At 52.2% G+C, this 21,449-nt stretch overlaps 1 protein-coding gene across 1 annotated transcript in view; it reads left to right on the plus strand.

Moving 5' to 3' along the window:
* TBC1D17 (TBC1 domain family member 17) overlaps positions 1–21,377 on the plus strand; it is a 123,431-nt gene extending 102,054 nt beyond the window's left edge. Inside the window, exons 16-17 of the mRNA XM_075329284.1 lie at positions 18,669–18,755; positions 20,972–21,377. Coding sequence (XP_075185399.1) covers positions 18,669–18,755; positions 20,972–21,184 — 300 coding nt within the window. The 3' untranslated portion in view covers positions 21,185–21,377. The remainder of the gene's footprint in view (positions 1–18,668; positions 18,756–20,971) is intronic.
* The last annotated feature ends 72 nt before the right edge of the window (positions 21,378–21,449 follow it).

Here is a 21,449-nt window from a genome sequence, read left to right on the forward strand (position 1 = left end):
ATCGGCGCGTCGTTTGCTCCAGCATTCGCGGCCGTGTGGGCACTCCAAGCTATTTCAGCTGGTTTAGCACAGGTGGATGCTATCATACATCCAGCAGTGCCGCAAGTGGCGTCCCTAATTTCGCAAATGTCTGCGTTTGCGACCTATGCTATCAATGCTGTCCTAGAATCTACGAGCCGTACCGCTATGGCGTCCGCCAATTCTGTGGTTTTGCGCAGAGCCTTGTGGTTAAAGGACTGGAAAGCAGATGCTGGTTCCAAAAAATGCTTAACCAGCTTGCCATTATCTAGAGACAGACTGTTTGGTGAGCCATTGGCTGAAATCATAAAACAGTCCAAGGGTAAGGACTCTTCCTTACCACAGCCCAGAGCAAGTAAACCTCAACAGAAAAAGTGGCAGTCGAGGTTTCGGTCCTTTCGAGGCTCGGGCAAGGCCCAATTCTCCTCGTCCAAAAGGACTCAGAAAGAACAAGGGAGCTCAGATTCCTGGCGGGCTCACTCACGCCCCAGGAAAGCAAATGGAGGAACCGCTTCCAAAGCGGCTACCTCATGACTTTCGGCCTCCTCCCTCCGCATCCTCGGTCGGTGGCAGGCTCTCCCGCTTTTGCGACATTTGGCTGTCACAGGTCAAAGACCGGTGGGTAACAGACATTTTGTCTCGCGGGTACAGAATCGAGTTCAGTTCTCGGCCTCCACTTCGGTTCTTCAGAACCTCCCCACACCCCAACCGAGCAGATGCCCTGCTGCAGGCGGTGGACTCTCTAAGAGCAGAAGGAGTCGTGATCCCTGTCCCCCCTCAGGAACGGGGGCGAGGATTTTACTCCAATCTCTTTGTGGTTCCAAAAAAGGACGGCTCCTTCCGTCCTGTTCTGGACCTAAAACTGCTCAACAAGCATGTGAACGCCAGGCGGTTCCGGATGGAATCCCTCCGCTCAGTCATTGCCTCAATGTCTCAAGGAGATTTCCTAGCATCAATAGACATCAAAGATGCTTATCTCCACGTGCCGATTGCTACAGAGCACCAACGCTTTCTACGCTTCGTGATAGGAGACGACCATCTTCAGTTCGTAGCTCTGCCATTTGGTCTGGCGACAGCCCCTCGGGTGTTCACCAAGATCATGGCGGCAGTGGTAGCAGTCTTGCACTCTCACGGACATTCTGTGATCCCTTACTTGGACGATCTACTGGTCAAGGCACCCTCTCAAGAGGCATGCCAACTCAGCCTGAATGTTGCACTGGAGACTCTCCAGGCGTTCGGGTGGATCATCAACTTCCCAAAGTCAAATCTGTCACCAACCCAATCACTAACGTATCTTGGCATGGAGTTTCATACTCTCTCAGCGATAGTGAAGCTTCCGCTGGACAAGCAGCGGTCTCTACAGACTGGGGTGCAGGCTCTCCTTCAAAGTCAGTCGCACTCCTTAAGACGCCTCATGCACTTCCTCGGGAAGATGGTGGCGGCAATAGAGGCGGTTCCGTTTGCGCAGTTTCATCTGCGTCCACTTCAATGGGACATTCTCCGCCAATGGGACGGGAAGTCAACATCCCTGGACAGGAAAGTCTCCCTTTCCCAGACGGCCAAAGACTCTCTGCAGTGGTGGCTTCTTCCCACCTCATTATCACAGGGAAGATCCTTCCTACCACCGTCTTGGGCGGTGGTCACGACAGACGCGAGTCTGTCAGGGTGGGGAGCAGTCTTTCTCCACCACAGGGCTCAGGGTACGTGGACTCAGCAGGAGTCCACCCTTCAGATCAATGTTCTGGAAATCAGAGCAGTGTATCTTGCCCTACTAGCCTTCCAGCAGTGGCTGGAAGGAAGGCAGATCCGAATTCAGTCGGACAACTCCACAGCGGTGGCATACATCAACCACCAAGGGGGGACACGCAGTCGGCAAGCCTTCCAGGAAGTCCGGCGGATTCTGATGTGGGTGGAAGCCACAGCCTCCACCATATCCGCAGTTCACATCCCCGGCGTAGAAAACTGGGAAGCAGACTTCCTCAGTCGCCAGGGCATGGACGCAGGGGAATGGTCCCTTCACCCAGATGTGTTTCAGGAAATCTGTCGCCGCTGGGGGGTGCCGGACGTCGACCTAATGGCGTCACGGCACAACAACAAGGTCCCAACCTTCATGGCACGGTCTCGCGATCAAAGAGCGCTGGCGGCAGACGCCCTAGTGCAAGATTGGTCGCAGTTCCGGCTCCCTTATGTGTTTCCACCTCTGGCACTCTTGCCCAGAGTGCTACGCAAGATCAGATCCGATTGCAGCCGCGTCATACTTGTCGCCCCAGACTGGCCGAGGAGGGCGTGGTATCCGGATCTGTGGCAGCTCACGGTCGGCCAACCGTGGGCACTCCCAGACCGACCAGACTTACTGTCCCAAGGGCCGTTTTTCCATCGGAATTCTGCGGCCCTGAACCTGACTGTGTGGCCATTGAGTCCTGGATCCTAGCGTCTTCAGGATTGTCCCAAGGGGTCGTTGCCACCATGAGACAGGCTAGGAAGCCCACGTCCGCTAAGATCTACCACAGAACGTGGAGGATATTCTTATCCTGGTCCTCTGCTCAGGGAGTGTCTCCCTGGCCATTTGCATTGCCTACCTTTCTTTCTTTCCTGCAATCTGGGTTAGAAAAAGGTTTGTCGCTCGGCTCCCTTAAAGGTCAGGTCTCGGCGCTATCCGTCTTTTTTCAGAGGCGTTTGGCACGCCTTCCTAAGGTGCGCACGTTCCTACAGGGGGTTTGCCATATCGTACCCCCGTACAAGCGGCCGTTAGATCCATGGGATCTGAACAGGGTACTAGTTGCCCTCCAGAAGCCGCCTTTCGAGCCTCTGAGGGAGGTTTCACTTTCTAGACTATCACAGAAAGTGGCTTTTCTGGTAGCGATCACATCTCTTCGGAGAGTGTCTGAGCTGGCAGCACTATCATCCAAGGCTCCCTTCCTGGTCTTCCACCAGGACAAGGTTGTGCTGCGCCCCATTCAGGAGTTTCTCCCGAAGGTGGTATCCTCTTTTCATCTTAATCAGGATATCTCTTTGCCTTCGTTTTGTCCTCATGCAGTTCATCGGTATGAGAAGGATTTACATTTGTTAGATCTGGTGAGAGCACTCAGAATCTACATTTCCCGCACGGCGCCCTTGCGCCGTTCGGATGCACTCTTTGTCCTTGTCGCTGGTAAGCGCAAAGGGTCGCAGGCTTCTAAGGCCACCCTGGCTCGATGGATCAAAGAACCAATTCTTGAAGCCTACCGTTCTGCTGGGCTTCCGGTTCCATCAGGGCTGAAGGCCCATTCTACCAGAGCCGTGGGTGCATCCTGGGCATTACGACACCAGGCTACGGCTCAACAGGTGTGCCAGGCAGCTACCTGGTCGAGTCTGCACACTTTCACCAAACATTATCAGGTGCATACCTATGCTTCGGCGGACGCCAGCCTAGGTAGAAGAGTCCTGCAGGCGGCAGTTGCCTCCCCGTAGGGGAGGGCTGTCTTGCAGCTCTAACATGAGGTATTTCTTTACCCACCCAGGGACAGCTTTTGGACGTCCCAATCGTCTGGGTCTCCCAATAGAGCGCCGAAGAAGAAGGGAATTTTGTTACTTACCGTAAATTCCTTTTCTTCTAGCTCTTATTGGGAGACCCAGCACCCGCCCTGTTGTCCTTCGGGATTTTTGGTTTGTTTGCGGGTACACATGTTGTTCATGTTGAACGGTTTTCAGTTCTCCGATGTTACTCGGAGAGAATTTGTTTAAACCAGTTATTGGCTTTCCTCCTTCTTGCTTTTGCACTAAAACTGGTGAGCCAGTGATCCCACTGGGGGTGTATAGCCAGAAGGGGAGGGGCCTTACACTTTTTAGTGTAATTGCTTTGTGTGGCCTCCGGAGGCAGTGCTATACACCAATCGTCTGGGTCTCCCAATAAGAGCTAGAAGAAAAGGAATTTACGGTAAGTAACAAAATTCCCTTCTTTTCTTTCATTCCTTCAATCCGGAATGGATAAGGGTTTGTCTCTCGGCTCTCTCAAGGGCCAAGTATCGGCGCTTTCCGTATTTTTTCAAAAGCGCCTAGCCAGGCTTCCGCAGGTCCGCACGTTCCTGCAGGGAGTTTGCCACATAGTCCCACCTTACAAGCGTCCGCTGGAACCCTGGGACCTCAATAGGGTGCTAACGGCTCTTCAGAAACCACCTTTCGAGCCGCTGCGGGAGGTATCTTTCTCACGTCTTTCGCAACAGGTGGCATTTCTAGTGGCAGTTACATCGCTCCGTAGAGTGTCGGAGCTGGCAGCGCTGTCATGCAAAGCCCCCTTCCTGGTTTTTCACCAGGATAAGGTGGTTCTACGTCCGGTCCCGGAATTTCTCCCTAAGGTGGTATCCCCTTTTCATCTCAATCAGGATATCTCCTTACCTTCATTTTACCCTCATCCAGTTCACCAATGTGAAAAGGATTTGCACTCATTAGATCTAGTGAGAGCACTCCGGCTCTACGTGTCTCGCACGGCGCCCCTGCGCCATTCAGATGCCCTCTTTGTCCTTGTCGCTGGCCAGCGTAAGGGTTCGCAGGCTTCCAAGTCAACCTTGGTTCGATGGATCAAGGAACAGATTCTTGAATCCTACCGTTCTTCTGGGCTTCCACTTCCTTCAGGGTTGAAAGCCCATTCTACCAGAGCCGTGGGTGCGTCCTGGGCATTGCGGCACCGGGCTACGGCTCAGCAGGTGTGTCAGGCAGCTACCTGGTCTAGTCTGCACACTTTCACGAAACACTATCAGGTGCATACCTATGCTTCGGCAGACGCCAGTCTAGGTAGGCGAGTCGTTCAGGCGGCGGTTGCCCACCTGTAAGAGGGGGTCGTTTTCGGCTCTTTTTATCGAGGTATTCTTTTACCCACCCAGGGACTGCTTTTGGACGTCCCAATTGTCTGGGTCTCCCAATGGAGCGACAAAGAAGGGAATTTTGTTTACTTACCGTAAATTCCTTTTCTTCTAGCTCCTATTGGGAGACCCAGCACCCGCCCCTGTTCCCTTCGGGCTGTTGTTCTTTTGTGTACACATGTTGTTCATGTTGAATTGTTCTTTTGGTTCATGGTTTTCAGTTCTCCGAATATCCTTCGGTTTGAATTTACCTTAGACCAATTCATAAGTTTCCTCCTTCCTGCTTTTGCACCAAAACTGAGGAGCCCGTGATGCACGGGGGGGTGTATAGGCAGAGGGGAGGGGTTACACTTTTAAAGTGTAATACTTTGTGTGGCCTCCGGAGGCAGAAGCTATACACCCAATTGTCTGGGTCTCCCAATAGGAGCTAGAAGAAAAGGAATTTACGGTAAGTAAACAAAATTCCCTTCCTTTGTCGCTCCATTGGGAGACCCAGACAATTGGGTGTATAGCTTCTGCCTCCGGAGGCCACACAAAGTATTACACTTTAAAAAGTGTAACCCCTCCCCTCTGCCTATACACCCTCCCGTGCATCACGGGCTCCTCAGTTTTATGCTTTGTATGGAAGGAGGCACACATCCACTCATGCATTCTCAGATTAGTTATATCGGTTGGAAGAAAAGAGGACCCCCACGGGGCCCCCGGCATGTTCCCTTCTCACCCCACTATGTCGACGGTGCTGTTAAGGTTGAGGTACCCATTGCGGGTACAAAGGCCGGAGCCTCATGCCGTTTTCCTTCACCATCCCTTAGTGGCTCTGGGAGAAGTGGGATCCTGACCGGTCATCCATTCACTGGGACCGGGCTCCCTCCGCAGCCCCTGTGGGAATCTGCCGGACAGGAGTCTATTCATCCTCAGGGACCGGGCCCTGCAACTCTAAGGTACTCTGTGTCCCCATTGGGGACTGTGCATGGAGCGCCTTCTTCCCGGACGCTGCAGCAGCTGCTGATTTGTGAAGACCGGCGGACTTCCGCGCCGACCGCACCTGCTTGTCGGCCGCGGTCTTAAATTTCTTTGTCGCTCTATTGGGAGACCCAGACAATTGGGTGTATAGGCTATGCCTCCGGAGGCAGCACAAAGTATTACACTCAAAAGTGTTAAGCCCCTCCCCTTCTGCCTATACACCCCCCGTGCTCCCACGGGCTCCTCAGTTTTTATGCTTTGTGCGAAGGAGGCAGACATGCACAGCACAGCTCCACAGATTGGTCAGCAGCAGCTGCTGACCATGTCGGATGGAAGAAAAGTGGGCCCATATAGGGCCCCCAGCATGCTCCCTTCTCACCCCACTCTTGTCGGCGGTGTTGTTAAGGTTGAGGTATCCATTGCGGGTACGGAGGCTGGAGCCCACATGCTGCTTTCCTTCCCCATCCCCCTCAGGGCTCTGGGTGAAGTGGGATCCTATCGGTCTCCAGGCACTGAGACCGTGCTTCATCCACAACTCCTGTGGAGACTGCTGGATAGGAGCCGGGTTCCGTTCAGGGACATGGCCCTGCATCTTGAAGGTACTCTGTATCCCTGTAGGGACCGTGCACGGCAACACCTCAGCTTTGCTGGGTGTGCTAGTGCACCAGGGACTGCGGCGCTGACCGGGTCTATATGTGCCATTACACACTCAGCGTCGCTGAGTGTGTTTATATGTAGGGGCTACCGCGCTAACCGCCGCTGCCATGTGAAACTGCGGCGCGGCTGGGACTTGTAGTTCGCCGGGGACTTCGGCGTCGGCCGCGCTTTTACGGCGGCGACGCTTATACTCGAGTCCCCGGCTTTCTTGCGGCCTAGCTTCCTTTTTCCCGCCCTCAGCCCTGACAGGCAGGGGAAGGGCGGGACGCTGCACGGAAGAGAGGGACAAACGAGCAGCATGAGGGCTGTAGCATGCTTTGCATACTCCACTCCCCTCACTGTGCACTGTGTGAGACGCCCACGGCTCCCTCCTCTCGTCAGGACGCCGCAACCATTCCTGTCAGCTCCTCCGACGCTGCAGAGAGGGACAAACCCTGGGAAACCCAGACACGGTCTCTGGTGGCCTCACAACCGCTTTAGGCGGCTGGTAAGCAGCACCTGTGGTGTTAGCCCCATGGTGCTGTAGTGTATTGATACATTCTGTGTTATTACTATATACTTTACACTGTATGAGCACAGTTCATTATGGCTATTTACCCTTTTGTGTTAATCAGGGAAAACAATAGCATGGCGCCCACAAAGACAGGGGTGCCAAAAAACAGGATTATTATGCTGCCTGCGCCGCTTGTACGACCCAGCTGCCGGCAGGTCCCATTGACCCTCATTGTGTGCAATGTGTGGCCCCTGTGACTCTCTTCTTCACCCAGAGCATCTGCTAAGAGGGGCCCAGGGGGAGACACCTGTTGACACGGTCCTTAGTGACGGGGATGGAGTTTGCAAAACTCTCTGAGACTATGGCTGAGATACTAGAAGCCTTGCAGTCCAGGCCGGTATCTCAGCAAAGGGACTCTGTTGAATCATTGTTCCCTGGCCCCCCTCAATTGGACCAACAATGTCCTCCCGGGATACATTCCAGGCTGAGGGTTCTGACTTAGACCCCAGCCCCAGACCGACTAAGCGGGCTCGCTTAGAATTTCCCACGACATCATGTTGTTCAGGGTCTCAGCGGGGGGAATCTCCGGTTGATGATGCGGAGACAGCTGATCAGGATTCTGATCCTGAGGGCGCTCTCAATCGTTATACTCCAGACGGGGACGCCATAGTGTACGATCTCATTGCGTCCATCAATCAATTGCTGGATATTTCTCCCTCAGCTCCTCAGGCGGAGGAGTCAGATTATCAGCAGGAGTAATTCCGCTTCAGGTTCCCCAAGCGTACACCGAGTATGTTTCTAGACCATTCTGATTCCAGAGAGGCAGTCCAGAATCACCATGCTTGTCCGGATAAGCGTTTTTTCTTAGCGCCTTAAGGATACACGTTGTCCTTTTCCACCTGACGTGGTTAAAGGTTGGACTCAGTGTCTCAGAGTGGACCCTCCAATCTCACAGACTGGCGGCTAGATCATTACTTGCAGTGGAAGATGGAGCCTCGCTCAAAGATGCCACTGACGGGCAGATGGAGCTCTGGTTGAAATCCATCGATGAAGCTATCGGAGCTTCTTTTGTCCCAGCATTCGCAGCCGTATGGGCGCTACAAGCTATCTCAGCAGGTCAAGCGCAAATTGAAGCAGCCACATGCACGGCCGCGCCACAAGTGGCATCCATTACCTCCCAAACCTCGGCAACGCTATTAGTGCTGTCCTGGACTCTGCGAGCTGTACGGCGGTTGCGGCCGCCAATTCGGTGGTACTCCGCAGGGCCTTATGGCTACGGGAATGGAAGGCAGATTCTGCTTCCAAAAAAGCGCCTAACCAGTTTGCCAATTTGTGGCGACAGGTTGTTTGGCGAGCGCCTGGATGAAGTCATCAAACAATCCAAGGGAAAGGATACATCCTTACCCCAGTCCCAACCAAACATATCCCAACAGAGGAGAGGGCAGTCGAGGTTTCGCTCCTCTCGGGGCGCGGGCAGGTCCCAATTCTCCTCGTCCACAAGGTCTCAGAAAGACAAAGGAGCTCTGATGCATGGCGGTCTAAGTCACGTCCTAAACAGACCACCGGGGGCGCCGCTAACAAAGCGGCTTCCTCATGACTTTCGGCCTCCGCTAGTAGCATCCTCGGTCGGTGGCAGGCTCTCCCGCTTTTGCGACACCGGCTGCCACAAATTAAAGACCGCTGGGTGAGAGTTATTCTGTCTCACGGTTACGAGATAGAGTTTACCTCTCGTCCCCCGACTCGATTCTTCAGGTCATCCCCGCCTCCCGAGCGAGCCGAGGCTCCTCTGCAGGCGCGGCGCACTCTGACGGCTGAAGGAGTGGTGATCCCTGTTCCTCTTCAGCAACAGAGCCACGGTTTTTACTCCAACTTGTTGGTGGTCTCAAAGAAGGACGGGTCTTTCCGCCCGGTCCTGGACCTGAAACTGCTCAACAGACGGGTAAAAACCAGGCGGTTCCGGATGGAATCCCTCCGCTCCGTCATCGCCTCAATGTCCCAAGGAGATTTCCTTGCATCAATCGATATCAAAAATGCTTATCCCCATGTACCGATTGCTCCAGAGCACCAGCGCTTCTTGCGCTTCGCCATAGGACACGAATACCTGCAATTCGTGGCACTGCCGTTCGGCCTGGCAACAGCCCCACGGGTTTTTACCAAGGTTATGGCTACTGTAGTAGCGCTTCTACACTCCCTGGGTCACTCGGTGATCCAGTATTTGGACGATCTGCTGATCAAGGCACCCTCTATAGAGGCATGCCAACGCAGCCTTGACGCTACCCTGGAGACTCTCCAGGGTTTCGGGTGGATCATCAATTTTCCAAAGTCAAATCTGACACCGGCCCAATCGCTGACATATCTTGGCACGAAGTTTCATACTCTCAGCGATAGTGAAGCTTCCGCTGATCAAGCAGCAGTCACTACAGAAAGGGGTACAATCTCTCCTTCAAGGCCAGTCACACCCCGTGAGGCGCCTCACGCACTTCCTGGGGAAGATGGTGACAGCAATGGAGGCAGTCCCTTTCGCGCAATTTCACCTGCGTCCCCTTCAATGGGACATCCTATGCAAATGGGACAGGAAGCCGACGTCCCTCGTCAGGACCGTCTCCCTCTCTCAGACGACCAAAGCTTCCCTTCGGTGGTGGCTTATTCCCACTTCATTAACGAAGGGGAAATCTTTCCTACCCCCATCCTGGGAAGTAGTCACGACGGACGCGAGTCTGTCAGGGTGGGGAGCGGTTTTTCTCCACCACAGGGCTTAGGGTACGTGGACCCAGCAAGAGTCCTCGCTTCAGATCAATGTTCTGGAAATATGGGCAGGGTATCTTGCCCTGAAAGCTTTCCAGCAGTGGCTGGAAGGCAAGCAGATCAGAATTCAGTCAGACAATTCCACAGTGGTGGCATACATCAACCACCAAGGCGGCACACGCAGTCGGCAAGCCTCCCAGGAAGTCTGGCAGATTTTGATGTGGGTGGAAGCCACGGCCTCCACCATCTCTGCAGTTCACATTCCAGGCGTGGAAAACTGGGAAGCGGATTATCTCAGTCGCCAGGGCAGGTCCCTTCACCCGGGCGTGTTTCAGGAGATCTGTTGCCGCTGGGGGGTGCCGGACGTCGACTTCATGGCGTCCCGGCACAATAACAAGGTACCGACGTTCATGGCACGGTCTCAAGATCCCAGAGCTCTGGCGGCAGACGCCTTAGTTCAGGATTGGTCGCAGTTTCAGCTCCCTTATGTGTTCCTCCGCTGGCACTGTTGCCCAGTGTGTTACGCAAGATCAGGGCCGACTGCCGCCGCGTCATCCTCGTCGCTCCAGACTGGCCGAGGAGGTCGTGGTACCCGGATCTGTGGCATCTGACGGTCGGCCAACCGTGGGCACTACCAGACCGACCAGACTTGTTATCTCAAGGGCCGTTTTTTCCATCTCAATTCTGTGGCCCTCAACCTGACTGTGTGGCCATTGAGTCCTGGATCCTAGCGTCTTCAGGATTATCTCAAGACGTCATTGCCACTATGAGACAGGCTAGGAAACCAACGTCCGCCAAGATCTACCACAGGATGTGGAAAATTTTCCTGTCGTGGTGCTCTGCTCAGGGTTCTTCTCCCTGGCACTTTGCCTTGCCCATTTTTTCTGTCCTTCCTTCAATCTGGACTGGAAAAGGGTTTGTCGCTCAACTCCCTTAAGGGACAAGTCTCAGCGCTCTCTGTGTTTTTTCCAGAAGCGAAGAAAAAAAGGGAACCAGCACGATCTGAAATTGGCATGCATCATATAAAAAGTGAAAATTCACAAATTTATTCCAACTGTACTATAATAAAAAAATGAGATTTTTAGCAAATAATTGATCAATTTTTTGAGCCACCCCTGCCAACGTCACGGCAAATCTCAATAGGGGGGTCCTACTCTACATTCTGTATTTCATGTGCCATGCGGCCTCCTAGATAAAGTTAAAAGCAGAACCATAATGGAGCACACATACCTGCAACCTGTATATAGCCGCTTCCATGTTGCAAAAAAGGCACTTGTGGATAGAGACCAGCCCAGGTCCCAGCATGTGGAGCAAGCCCTACACATACCAGGACTATATCAGAACTGATCCTCCCAGTGTCAAAAAGCAACCATTGATAAAGGCGGACCAGATCCAAGAATGGTGCTTAATTAGCATTGCCTGTGGAAAGGGGTGAGGTAACTGAGTCTGAACAGCTACCAACAGGAGGAATATATTGCAAGCCAAAATCAGGCGTGCATGGTATGGTGTTGGTCAGACACCAGATTTGTAGCATAACTACGGTCAAAACAGAGAAAAAAAGGGAACCAGCACGATCTGGTATTGGCATGCATCATATAAAAAGTGAAAATTCACAAATTTATTCCAACTGTACTATAATAAAAAAATGAGATTTTTAGCAAATAATTGATCAATTTTTTGAGCCACCCCTGCCAACGTCACGGCAAATCTCAATAGGGGGGTCCTACTCTATATTCTGTATTTCATGTGCCATGCGGCCTCCTAGATAAATCAATTGCTAAAAATCTCATTTATATTACAGTACAGTTGGAATAAATCTGTGAATTTGCACTTTTTATATGATGCATGCCATTTTCAGATCGTGCTGGCTCCCCTTTCTTTTTCCAGAAGCGCCTAGCCAGACTTCCACAGGTACGCACGTTCCTGCAGGGGGTTTGTCACATCGTTCCTTCTTACAAGCTGACGTTAGAACCCTGGATTCTGAACAGGGTGCTGCTGGTTCTTTAGAAATCACCATTCGAGACAATGAGAGATATTTCTCTCTCTCACGCCTTTCGCAGAAAGGGTTTTTTCTAGTAGCAGTCACTTCACTTCGGAGAGTGTCCGAGCTAGCAGCGCTGTCATGCAGAGCCCCTTTCCTGGTTGTTCACCAGGACAAGGTGGTTCTGCGTCCGGTTCCGGACTTTCTCTCTAAGGTGGTATCCCCCTTTCATCTCAATCAGGATATCTCCTTACCTTCTTTTTGTCCTCATCCAGTTCACCAATGTGAAAAGGATTTGCACTTGTTATATCTGGTGAGAGCACTCAGACTCTACATTTCTCGTACGGCGCCCCTGCGCCGCTCGGATGCACTCTTTGTCCTTGTCGCTGGCCAGCGTAAAGGGTCACAGGCTTCCAAATCAACCCTGGCTCGGTGGATCAAGGAGCCAATTCTCGAAGTCCACCGTTCGGCTGGGTTTCCGGTTCCCTCAGGGCTGAAGGCCCATTCTACCAGAGCCGTGGGTGCGTCCTGGGCTTTGAGACACCAGGATACGGCTCAGCAGGTGTGTCAGGCGGCTACCTGGTCGAGCCTGCACACTTTCACGAAACACTATCAGTTGCATACCTATGCTTCGGCGGATGCCAGCCTAGGTAGACGAGTCCTTCAGGCGGCGATTGCGCACCTGTAGGAAGAGGCCGTTTTACGGCTCTCTTACGAGGTATTATTTTACCCACCCAGGGATTGCTTTTGGACATCCCAATTGTCTGGGTCTCCCAATAGAGCGACAAAGAAGAAGGGAATTTTGTTTACTTACCGTAAATTCCTTTTCTTCTAGCTCTAATTGGGAGACCCAGCACCCGCCCCTGTTTTTTTGTGTACACATGTCGTTCATGTTGAATGGTTTCAGTTCTCCGATATTACTTCGGATCGATGTTACTTTAAACCAGTTTATAATTCTTTTTCCTCCTTCTTGCTTTTGCACCAAAACTGAGGAGCCCGTGGGAGCACGGGGGGTGTATAGGCAGAAGGGGAGGGGCTTAACACTTTTGAGTGTAATACTTTGTGCTGCCTCCGGAGGCATAGCCTATACACCCAATTGTCTGGGTCTCCCAATTAGAGCTAGAAGAAAAGGAATTTACGGTAAGTAAACAAAATTCCCTTCTTAGTCCCCGGCTTCATCGCGGCCTAGTAGCAAAAATCCCGCCCCCGGGCCTGCCTGTCAGGGGTAAGGGCGGGACTGACGACCTGACGTCGGATGTGAGGGCCGGAGCATCCTGTATGTTTCCTCCCCCCTCACTGATCACTGTGGGGACCCCAGATTCTCGCACTTTTTCTAGCACCGCCCACGGCTCCACTCCTCCCCTGAGAGCTCCGGCAGCCATGTTTTTGGCATTCTGCCGGTGGAGGATTATCAGGGAAGAGCTCTGCAGCTCTGGGAGACCTAAGGCAGGGAATCTGGAGGACACACACTCCGCTTTTTAGCGGTCGGTAAGCCACACCGGTCACCCGGTGCTGGTCCCCCCTAGGGTGCCGGAATAGATACGTATTTATATACATATTTCTGTTCGGTCGGGCTGTATACCCCTTCCCATATACCCTCAGTGATCACTCTCCTAGGAGACAACAGCATGTCGTCCACAAGGAGCAAAGGTGCTAAGGCACAGGGTTTTTTTGCGGCCTGTACCTCTTGTGCGGCTATGTTACCTCCGGGTTCCACCTACCCTCACTGTGAGAAATGCTCGACCCCTGTTTCGCTTGCTCAGCCGGAGCCTCGGTCACTAGTGGGCCCCTCGGCTCAGGTAGACCCCCCTGCTCCCCCTGTCCAGGCGGCAGGGACAGAGTTTGCTGCTTTTGCTGAGAAACTCTCTGAGTCACTTTCACAATCCATGGCTCAGTCTATGGACAAATGGTCTGCCAAGCTGCTAGAAGCTTTGCAGTCCACCCGGTCCTTACACAGGCCCCGGTCCCTGTTGGATCGTCGCCTACAGGCCCCTCTCGGTCCGCGCCGCAGCGCGCTCCCAGGTTGGGCCCTAGGTCCCACGCGGAGGACTCCGGCCCGGACCACAGTCCCAGTCCGGCTAAGCGGGCTCGCTGGGAATCTTCCCCGACTTCTTCACGCTGCTCGGGTTCCCAGCTTGAGGACTCTCTGGAGGACGAGGCGGACGTCGCAGCTCAGGGCTCTGAACCTGACGTTGCCCTCAATCTTGATACACCTGAAGGGGACGCCTTAGTAAATGATCTTATCTCGTCCATCAACCAGGTGTTAGATCTGTCTCCCCCGCCTCCACCTGTAGAGGAGTCGGCTTCTCAGCAGGAGAAACGCCAGTTTCGGTTCCCCAAACGTACACGGAGTGCGTTTTTCGATCACTGTAACTTCAGAGATGCTGTCCAGAAGCCCAGAGCGGTTCCGGACAAGCGCTTTACTAAGCGCCTTACTGACACACGTTACCCCTTCCCCTCTGATGTAGTTAAGGGTTGGGCTCAGTGTCCCAAGGTGGATCCTCCAGTCTCTAGATTGGCGGCTAGATCTGTGGTATCGGTGGCAGATGGCTCATCACTAAAGGATGCCACTGACAGGCAGATAGAGCTCCTGGTGAAATCCATCTATGAAGCCACGGGCGCGTCTTTTGCCCCGGCCTTTGCAGCCGTATGGGCACTCCAAGCTATCTCAGCTTGTCTGGCTGAGATTAATGCAGTCACACGTAATTCTGCTCCGCAGGTTGCGTCTCTGACTTCTCAAGCGTCAGCTTTTTCTTCCTACGCCATGAACGCAGTCCTAGACTCTGCTAGCCGTACAGCGGTGGCATCCGCTAATTCTGTGGCAGTCCGCAGGGCCATGTGGCTGCGCGAATGGAAGGCAGACTCGGCCTCCAAGAGGTTCTTAACCGGTTTGCCGTTTTCTGGCGAACGCTTGTTTGGCGAACGATTGGATGAGATTATTAAGGAATCCAAGGGAAAGGACTCCTCCTTACCCCAGTCCAAACCTAAGAGACCTCAGCAACGGAAAATTCAATCGAGGTTTCGGTCCTTTCGTCCCTCCGCCAAGTCCCAATCCGCTTCGTCCAGCAGGCCGGTGAAAGGCCAGAGGAACTCCTATGCGTGGCGGTCTAAGTCACGCCCCCAAAAGGCCGCCGGAGGCACTGCCTCCAAGGCGGCCTCCTCATGACTCTCGGCATCCCCGAACCGCATCCTCGGTCGGTGGCAGGCTCTTCCGCTTTGGCGACGCCTGGCGGCCACATGTTCAAGACCGATGGGTGAGAGACATTCTGTCTCACGGTTACAGGATAGAGTTCAGCTATCGTCCTCCGACTCGTTTCTTCAGAACCTCTCCGCCCCCCGCTCGGGCCGACGCACTTTTTCAGGCAGTGGACGCTCTGAAGACAGAAGGAGTTGTGATCCCTGTTCCCCGTCAGGAACATGGTCGCGGCTTTTACTCCAACTTGTTCGTGGTGCCAAAGAAGGACGGATCATTCCGTCCCGTTCTGGACCTCAAACTACTCAACAGACATGTGAGCACCAGACGGTTTCGGATGGAATCTCTCCGCTCGGTCATCGCCTCGATGTCACAAGGAGACTTCCTAGCATCGATCGACATCAAAGATGCTTATCTCCATGTGCCGATCGCACCCGAACATCAACGCTTCTTGCGTTTCGCCATCGGGGACAAACACCTTCAGTTCGTGGCATTGCCTTTCGGCCTGGCGACAGCCCCACGGGTGTTCACCAAAGTCATGGCATCCGTTGTGGCGGTCCTACACTCCCAGGGCCACTCGGTGATTCCCTACTTAGACGATCTCCTAGTCAGGGCCCCTTCTCGGGTGGCGTGTCAACACAGCCTTACCGTCGCTCTGGCGACTCTCCAGCAGTTCGGGTGGATAATCAACTTCCCAAAATCCAAGTTGACACCGACCCAATCACTGACTTACCTCGGGATGGAGTTTCATACACAGTCAGCGGTAGTCAAGCTACCGCTGGACAAACAGCTTTCTCTGCAGGCAGGGGTGCAATCTCTTCTTCGGGGTCAGTCACACCCCTTGAGGCGCCTCATGCACTTCCTGGGGAAGATGGTGGCAGCGATGGAGGCAGTGCCGTTCGCGCAATTCCATCTGCGGCCACTCCAATGGGACATTCTCCGCAAATGGGACAGGAGGTCGACAGGAACGTGTCTCTGTCCCTTGCAACCAAGACGTCTCTTCAGTGGTGGCTCCTTCCCAATTCTCTATCGCAAGGAAAATCCTTCCTACCCCCAACCTGGGCTGTGGTCACCACGGACGCGAGCCTGTCAGGGTGGGGAGCGGTTTTCCTCCACCACAGGGCTCAGGGAACCTGGACTCCGGTAGAGTCCTCCCTTCAGATCAATGTTCTGGAGATAAGGGCAGTGTATCTAGCCCTATTGGCTTTCCATCGTTGGCTGGAGGGCAGACAGATCCGTATACAGTCGGACAACGCCACTGCCGTCGCATACATCAACCACCAGGGCGGCACGCGCAGTCGTCAGGCCTTCCAGGAAGTCAGGCGGATTCTGCAGTGGGTGGAAGCCACAGCCTCCACGATCTCCGCAGTTTACATCCCGGGCGTAGAAAACTGGGAAGCAGATTTTCTCAGTCGTCAGGGCATGGACGGGGGGGAATGGTCTCTTCACCCAGATGTGTTTCGAGAGATCTGTCGCCGCTGGGGAACGCCGGACGTCGATCTCATGGCGTCACGACACAACAACAAAGTCCCGGCATTCATGGCCCGGTCCCAAGATCACAGAGCTCTGGCGGCGGACGCATTAGTTCAGGATTGGTCGCAGTTTCGACTGCCTTATGTATTTCCTCCTCTGGCGATGCTGCCCAGAGTGTTACGCAAGATCAGGTCCGACTGCCGTCGCGCCATTCTCGTCGCTCCAGATTGGCCGAGGCGATCGTGGTACCCGGATCTGTGGCATCTCACGGTGGGTCAACCGTGGGCGCTTCCAGACTGCCCAGACTTGCTGTCACAAGGGCCGTTTTTCCATCTGAATTCTGTGGCCCTCAACCTGACTGTGTGGCCATTGAGTCCTGGCTCCTAGCGTCTTCAGGATTATCTCAGGATGTCATTGCCACTATGAGGCAGGCCAGGAAACAAACGTCCGCCAAGATCTATTACAGATCTTGGCGGATCTTCTTATCCTGGTGCTCTGATAATGGTTTTACTCCCTGGCCGTTTGCCTTACCCACTTTTCTTTTATTCCTTCAATCCAGAATGGACAAGGGGTTGTCACTCGGCTCTCTCAAGGGACAAGTTTCGGCGCTCTCCGTATTTTTTCAAAAGCGCCTGGCCAGGCTTCCGCAGGTCCGCACGTTCCTGCAGGGAGTTTGCCACATAGTCCCACCTTACAAGCGTCCGCTGGAACCCTGGGACCTTAACAGGGTGCTAACGGCTCTTCAGAAACCACCCTTCGAGCCGCTGCGGGATGTCTCTTTATCACGTCTTTCCCAGAAGGTGGCATTTCTAGTGGCAGTTACATCACTCCAAAGAGTGTCGGAGCTTGCTGCGGTGTCATGCAAAGCCCCCTTCCTGGTTTTTCACCAGGATAAGGTGGTTCTGCGTCCTGTCCCGGAATTTCTCCCTAAGGTGGTATCTCCCTTTCATCTCAATCAGGATATCTCCTTACCTTCATTTTGCCCTAATCCTATTCACCAATGCGAAAAGGATTTGCACTCATTAGATCTAGTGAGGGCACTCCGGTTCTACGTGTCTCGCACGGCGCCCCTGCGCCGTTCTGATGCGCTCTTTGTCCTTGTCGCTGGCCAGCGTAAGGGTTCGCAGGCTTCCAAGTCAACCGTGGCTCGGTGGATCAAGGAACCGATTCTTGAAGCCTTCCGTTCTTCTGGGCTTCCGCTTCCTTCAGGGCTGAAAGCCCATTCTACCAGAGCCGTGGGTGCGTCCTGGGCATTGCGGCACCGGGCTACGGCTCAGCAGGTGTGTCGGGCAGCTACGTGGTCTAGTCTGCACACTTTCACGAAACACTATCAGGTGCATACCTATGCTTCGGCAGACGCCAGTCTAGGTAGGCGAGTCCTTCAGGCGGCGGTTGCCCACCTGTAAGAGGGGGTCGTTTCGGCTCTTTTTATCGAGGTATTCTTTTACCCACCCAGGGACTGCTTTTGGACGTCCCAATTGTCTGGGTCTCCCAATGGAGCGACAAAGAAGAAGGGAATTTTGTTTACTTACCGTAAATTCCTTTTCTTCTAGCTCCTATTGGGAGACCCAGCACCCGCCCCTGTTCCCTTCGGGCTGGTTGTTCTTTAGTGTACACATGTTGTTCATGTTGAATTGTTCTTTTGGTTCATGGTTTTCAGTTCTCCGAACATCCTTCGGATTGAATTTACCTTAGACCAATTTATAAGTTTTCCTCCTTCCTGCTTTTGCACCAAAACTGAGGAGCCCGTGATGCACGGGGGGGTGTATAGGCAGAGGGGAGGGGTTACACTTTTAAAGTGTAATACTTTGTGTGGCCTCCGGAGGCAGAAGCTATACACCCAATTGTCTGGGTCTCCCAATAGGAGCTAGAAGAAAAGGAATTTACGGTAAGTAAACAAAATTCCCTTCTTCTTGGAGCCTTCATTGGGACACAGCACCCGCCCTTGTTATGTTTTTTAGTTTTTCTCTATTAGCTTTTCCTAGATTTTACGGTGAGTACCCAAAATCCACTTTTACCAGAGGTGCACATTTGGGTACGAGGTCAAATTAAGAAAGACCGGTTATTTGTAAGAGTTGATTTGGGACGTCCTCATCGTACACGTCTCATGCATTGAAGACCGGTTTGTTAACTTCTTGCCTAGAATGAGATAACTCAGCGACATAATTATCCCTCCATTATTTACTGTTTTCTGGTATCAGGAGTATAATTTATCCCTCTTTATATATTTATTGCTTCCGTCGTCCTCCACTTTCCTTTACTAATCTTTTTTTTTTTTTTTCTTTGTCGTCTTTTGCTCCTGTTCAGCACATTAACGAGCTGACCATGAAGATGAGCGTGGAGGACATTCTGTGTCGGGCCGAAGCCCTGAATCAGCAGCTGGCGCACTGTCAGGTGAGTGCCGGGGTTATTGCTGCGCCCGTCGCTTCCCTGCCAGTGCTTTGTTGACCTCTCCATCGCCTCCCATTCACCAGCCAGGCCCTTTATTGGATTACCTCTGGCTTTGTAGTAGAAAAATAATCAGAGGCCTCGTCACAAAATATTGTTTCCCTTAATAATCGAAGGGGACTGTTATGTCGTCCGCCGAGTGTTTGTATTTCAATGGGGAGAGAGGGCTGAGCTCATTTTGGATCCCTTTAATTATTCAGTAATATAACATAAGCTCAAATTGATTCATTTTGCCCTTTTGTAATTTCTAGAAGCTATGATGTACGTTTCATTTACAAGGAGAGTTTATAGTTCTGCCTTTATTTCTTTCCCTGTAAATTATATAGTCACAGATAGTGCTGCTTGTTGGTCTCTAGCTGTAAATGATGTAGGCAGATAGTGCTGCCTCCATGTCTCCCCCTATAAAATTATATAGGCTTAGATGGTGCCTCCTCCATGTCCCTACCTGTAGAGTATGTGCTACCTCCATGTCTTCCCCCCATAAATTATATAGGCTTAAATGGTGCCTCCTCCATGTCCCTACCTGTACAGTATGTGCTGCCTTCATGTCTCCCCCCTATAAATTATATAGGCACAGATAGTGCTGCTTGCTGGTCTATAGCTGTAAATGATGTAGGCAGATAGTGCTGCCTCCATGTCTCCCCCTATAAAATTATTTAGGCTTAGATGGTGCCTCCTCCATGTCTTTACCTGTAGAGTATGTGCTACCTCCATGTCTTCCCCCCCCCCCTCTAAATTATATAGGCATAGATAGTGCTGCTTGCTGGTCTCTAGCTGTAAAGGATGTAGGCAGATAGTGTGTGTTGCCTCCATGTCTCCCCCTGTAAATTATGTAGGCTTAGATGGTGCCTCCTCCATGTCCCTACCTGTACAGTATGTGCTGCCTTCATGTCTCCCCCCCACCCCTGTAAATTATATAGGCACAGATAGTGCTGCTTGCTTGTCTCTAGCTGTAAATGAGCTAGGCTTAGATAGTGCTGCCTCCATCTCCCTACCTGTATAGTATGTCCTGCCTCCAGTCTCACCCCTGTAAATTATATAGGCACAGATAGTGCCACTTACTTGTATCTGCATGTATCGTATAGAAGTATAAATTCTGCTACCTCCATGTCCTCCTCCTGTAAATGACGTAGGCATAGATATTGTTGCCTCTTATCTTTGTCTACAAAATTTATAGGTAGAGGCATGGCTCAAGCACATAATTTATGGAGAGACATGGAGGTAGCACTGTCTCTGCCTACATTTTTTTACATGTAGAAACAAGGAGGCAGCACTATCTATGACTACATAATTTACAGTTAGAGACATGGAAGTGCCACTGTTCCTACATCATTTACAGAAAGAGCCATGGGGATGGCACTGTCTGTGCCTACATCATTTACAAACATTTTAGTTGGCACTGACTTTGCATATGTTTACAGGGAGAGAAGTGGGGGCAGCACTATCATTTACAGACATTTTAGATGGCACAATCTGCATATATAGTTTACAGGCCGAGACATGGATGTAGCACCGTCTGTGCATGCATAATTTACACATTTTAGTTGGCATTGTCTTTGCCTATATCTTTTATGAGGAGAGAAAGGGAGGCAGTACTATCTGCCAAATAAAATGTCTGCAGATGATGTAGGCACAGATAGTGCTGCCTCCACCTCTCTCCCTGTAAACCATATAGGCACAGACAGTGCCATCTAAAATGTCTGCAGATGATATGGGCACAGATAGTGCTGTCTCCACCTCTTTCCCTGTTAAAGATAGAGGCAAAGACAGTGCAAATTAAAATGCCTCACATCTGAAAGGTGGGAGTTGGGAGAAGAGGCGAGCAGTGCATGGACATCTCTTACCTCTTCTCCTCCACCGTCCCCATGTAACCTTTTGGAATATAATCCCGTTCCCGCTTCTGCCCTTCTTAGAGCGTTCTAATCCACCAAATCTAGGAAGTGAAATCTCCTTGAAGCGAATGCAAAGTTACCGGCAGCACAAGGACATTGTGATGAAAAATGCAGCGTAGAGAAATCTCGGCCCCTGGCGTCCGCTCCTCTCCCGGCCGGGCAGGGTTTCATCTCTCCTCGTAATTTGATCTATTTACAGGAACCATCGGGTTAATTTCTAGATGATGTCATGGCATCAAACATCTTTTTTTTTTTTTTTATCATGTGCAGGAATTACCTCTCAATATTAAAGAGCTGCTCGGCATGGCGGAGGTGAAGAGCCCGGCGGCCAGCACGGACACAGCCAGCCCCCCACAGCCCCTGTCTCCAAGCCAGGTCCACGAACTAGACCTCACCGACAGCGTGTCCCCCAGCCAGCCGGACAGCAGCATCGAGATCCTGCCCACAGAGGACACTGCCACCTCGCAGAGCCTGTCTCCTTGACCATCCTCGCCGGCCCCACACTCACCACTGCCCTCCGCTCTGTGTGCGCGTACCCTCGACTCGTGGACACGGTCATCAGCTCATGTGCTCACCCATAACCCACACGTACTATTAACCTCCATAACCGAATACTGACGGACAAATGTATGAACTTACAAAATATTTGCTTCCAAGTAAGATGGATATATATATATGTATGTATGTATGTATGTATGTATGTATGTGTATGTATGTGTGTATATTTATATATATATATGTATATATA

Source organism: Anomaloglossus baeobatrachus, chromosome 11, assembly GCF_048569485.1.
Source record: "Anomaloglossus baeobatrachus isolate aAnoBae1 chromosome 11, aAnoBae1.hap1, whole genome shotgun sequence".
Classification (NCBI taxonomy): domain Eukaryota; kingdom Metazoa; phylum Chordata; class Amphibia; order Anura; family Aromobatidae; genus Anomaloglossus; species Anomaloglossus baeobatrachus.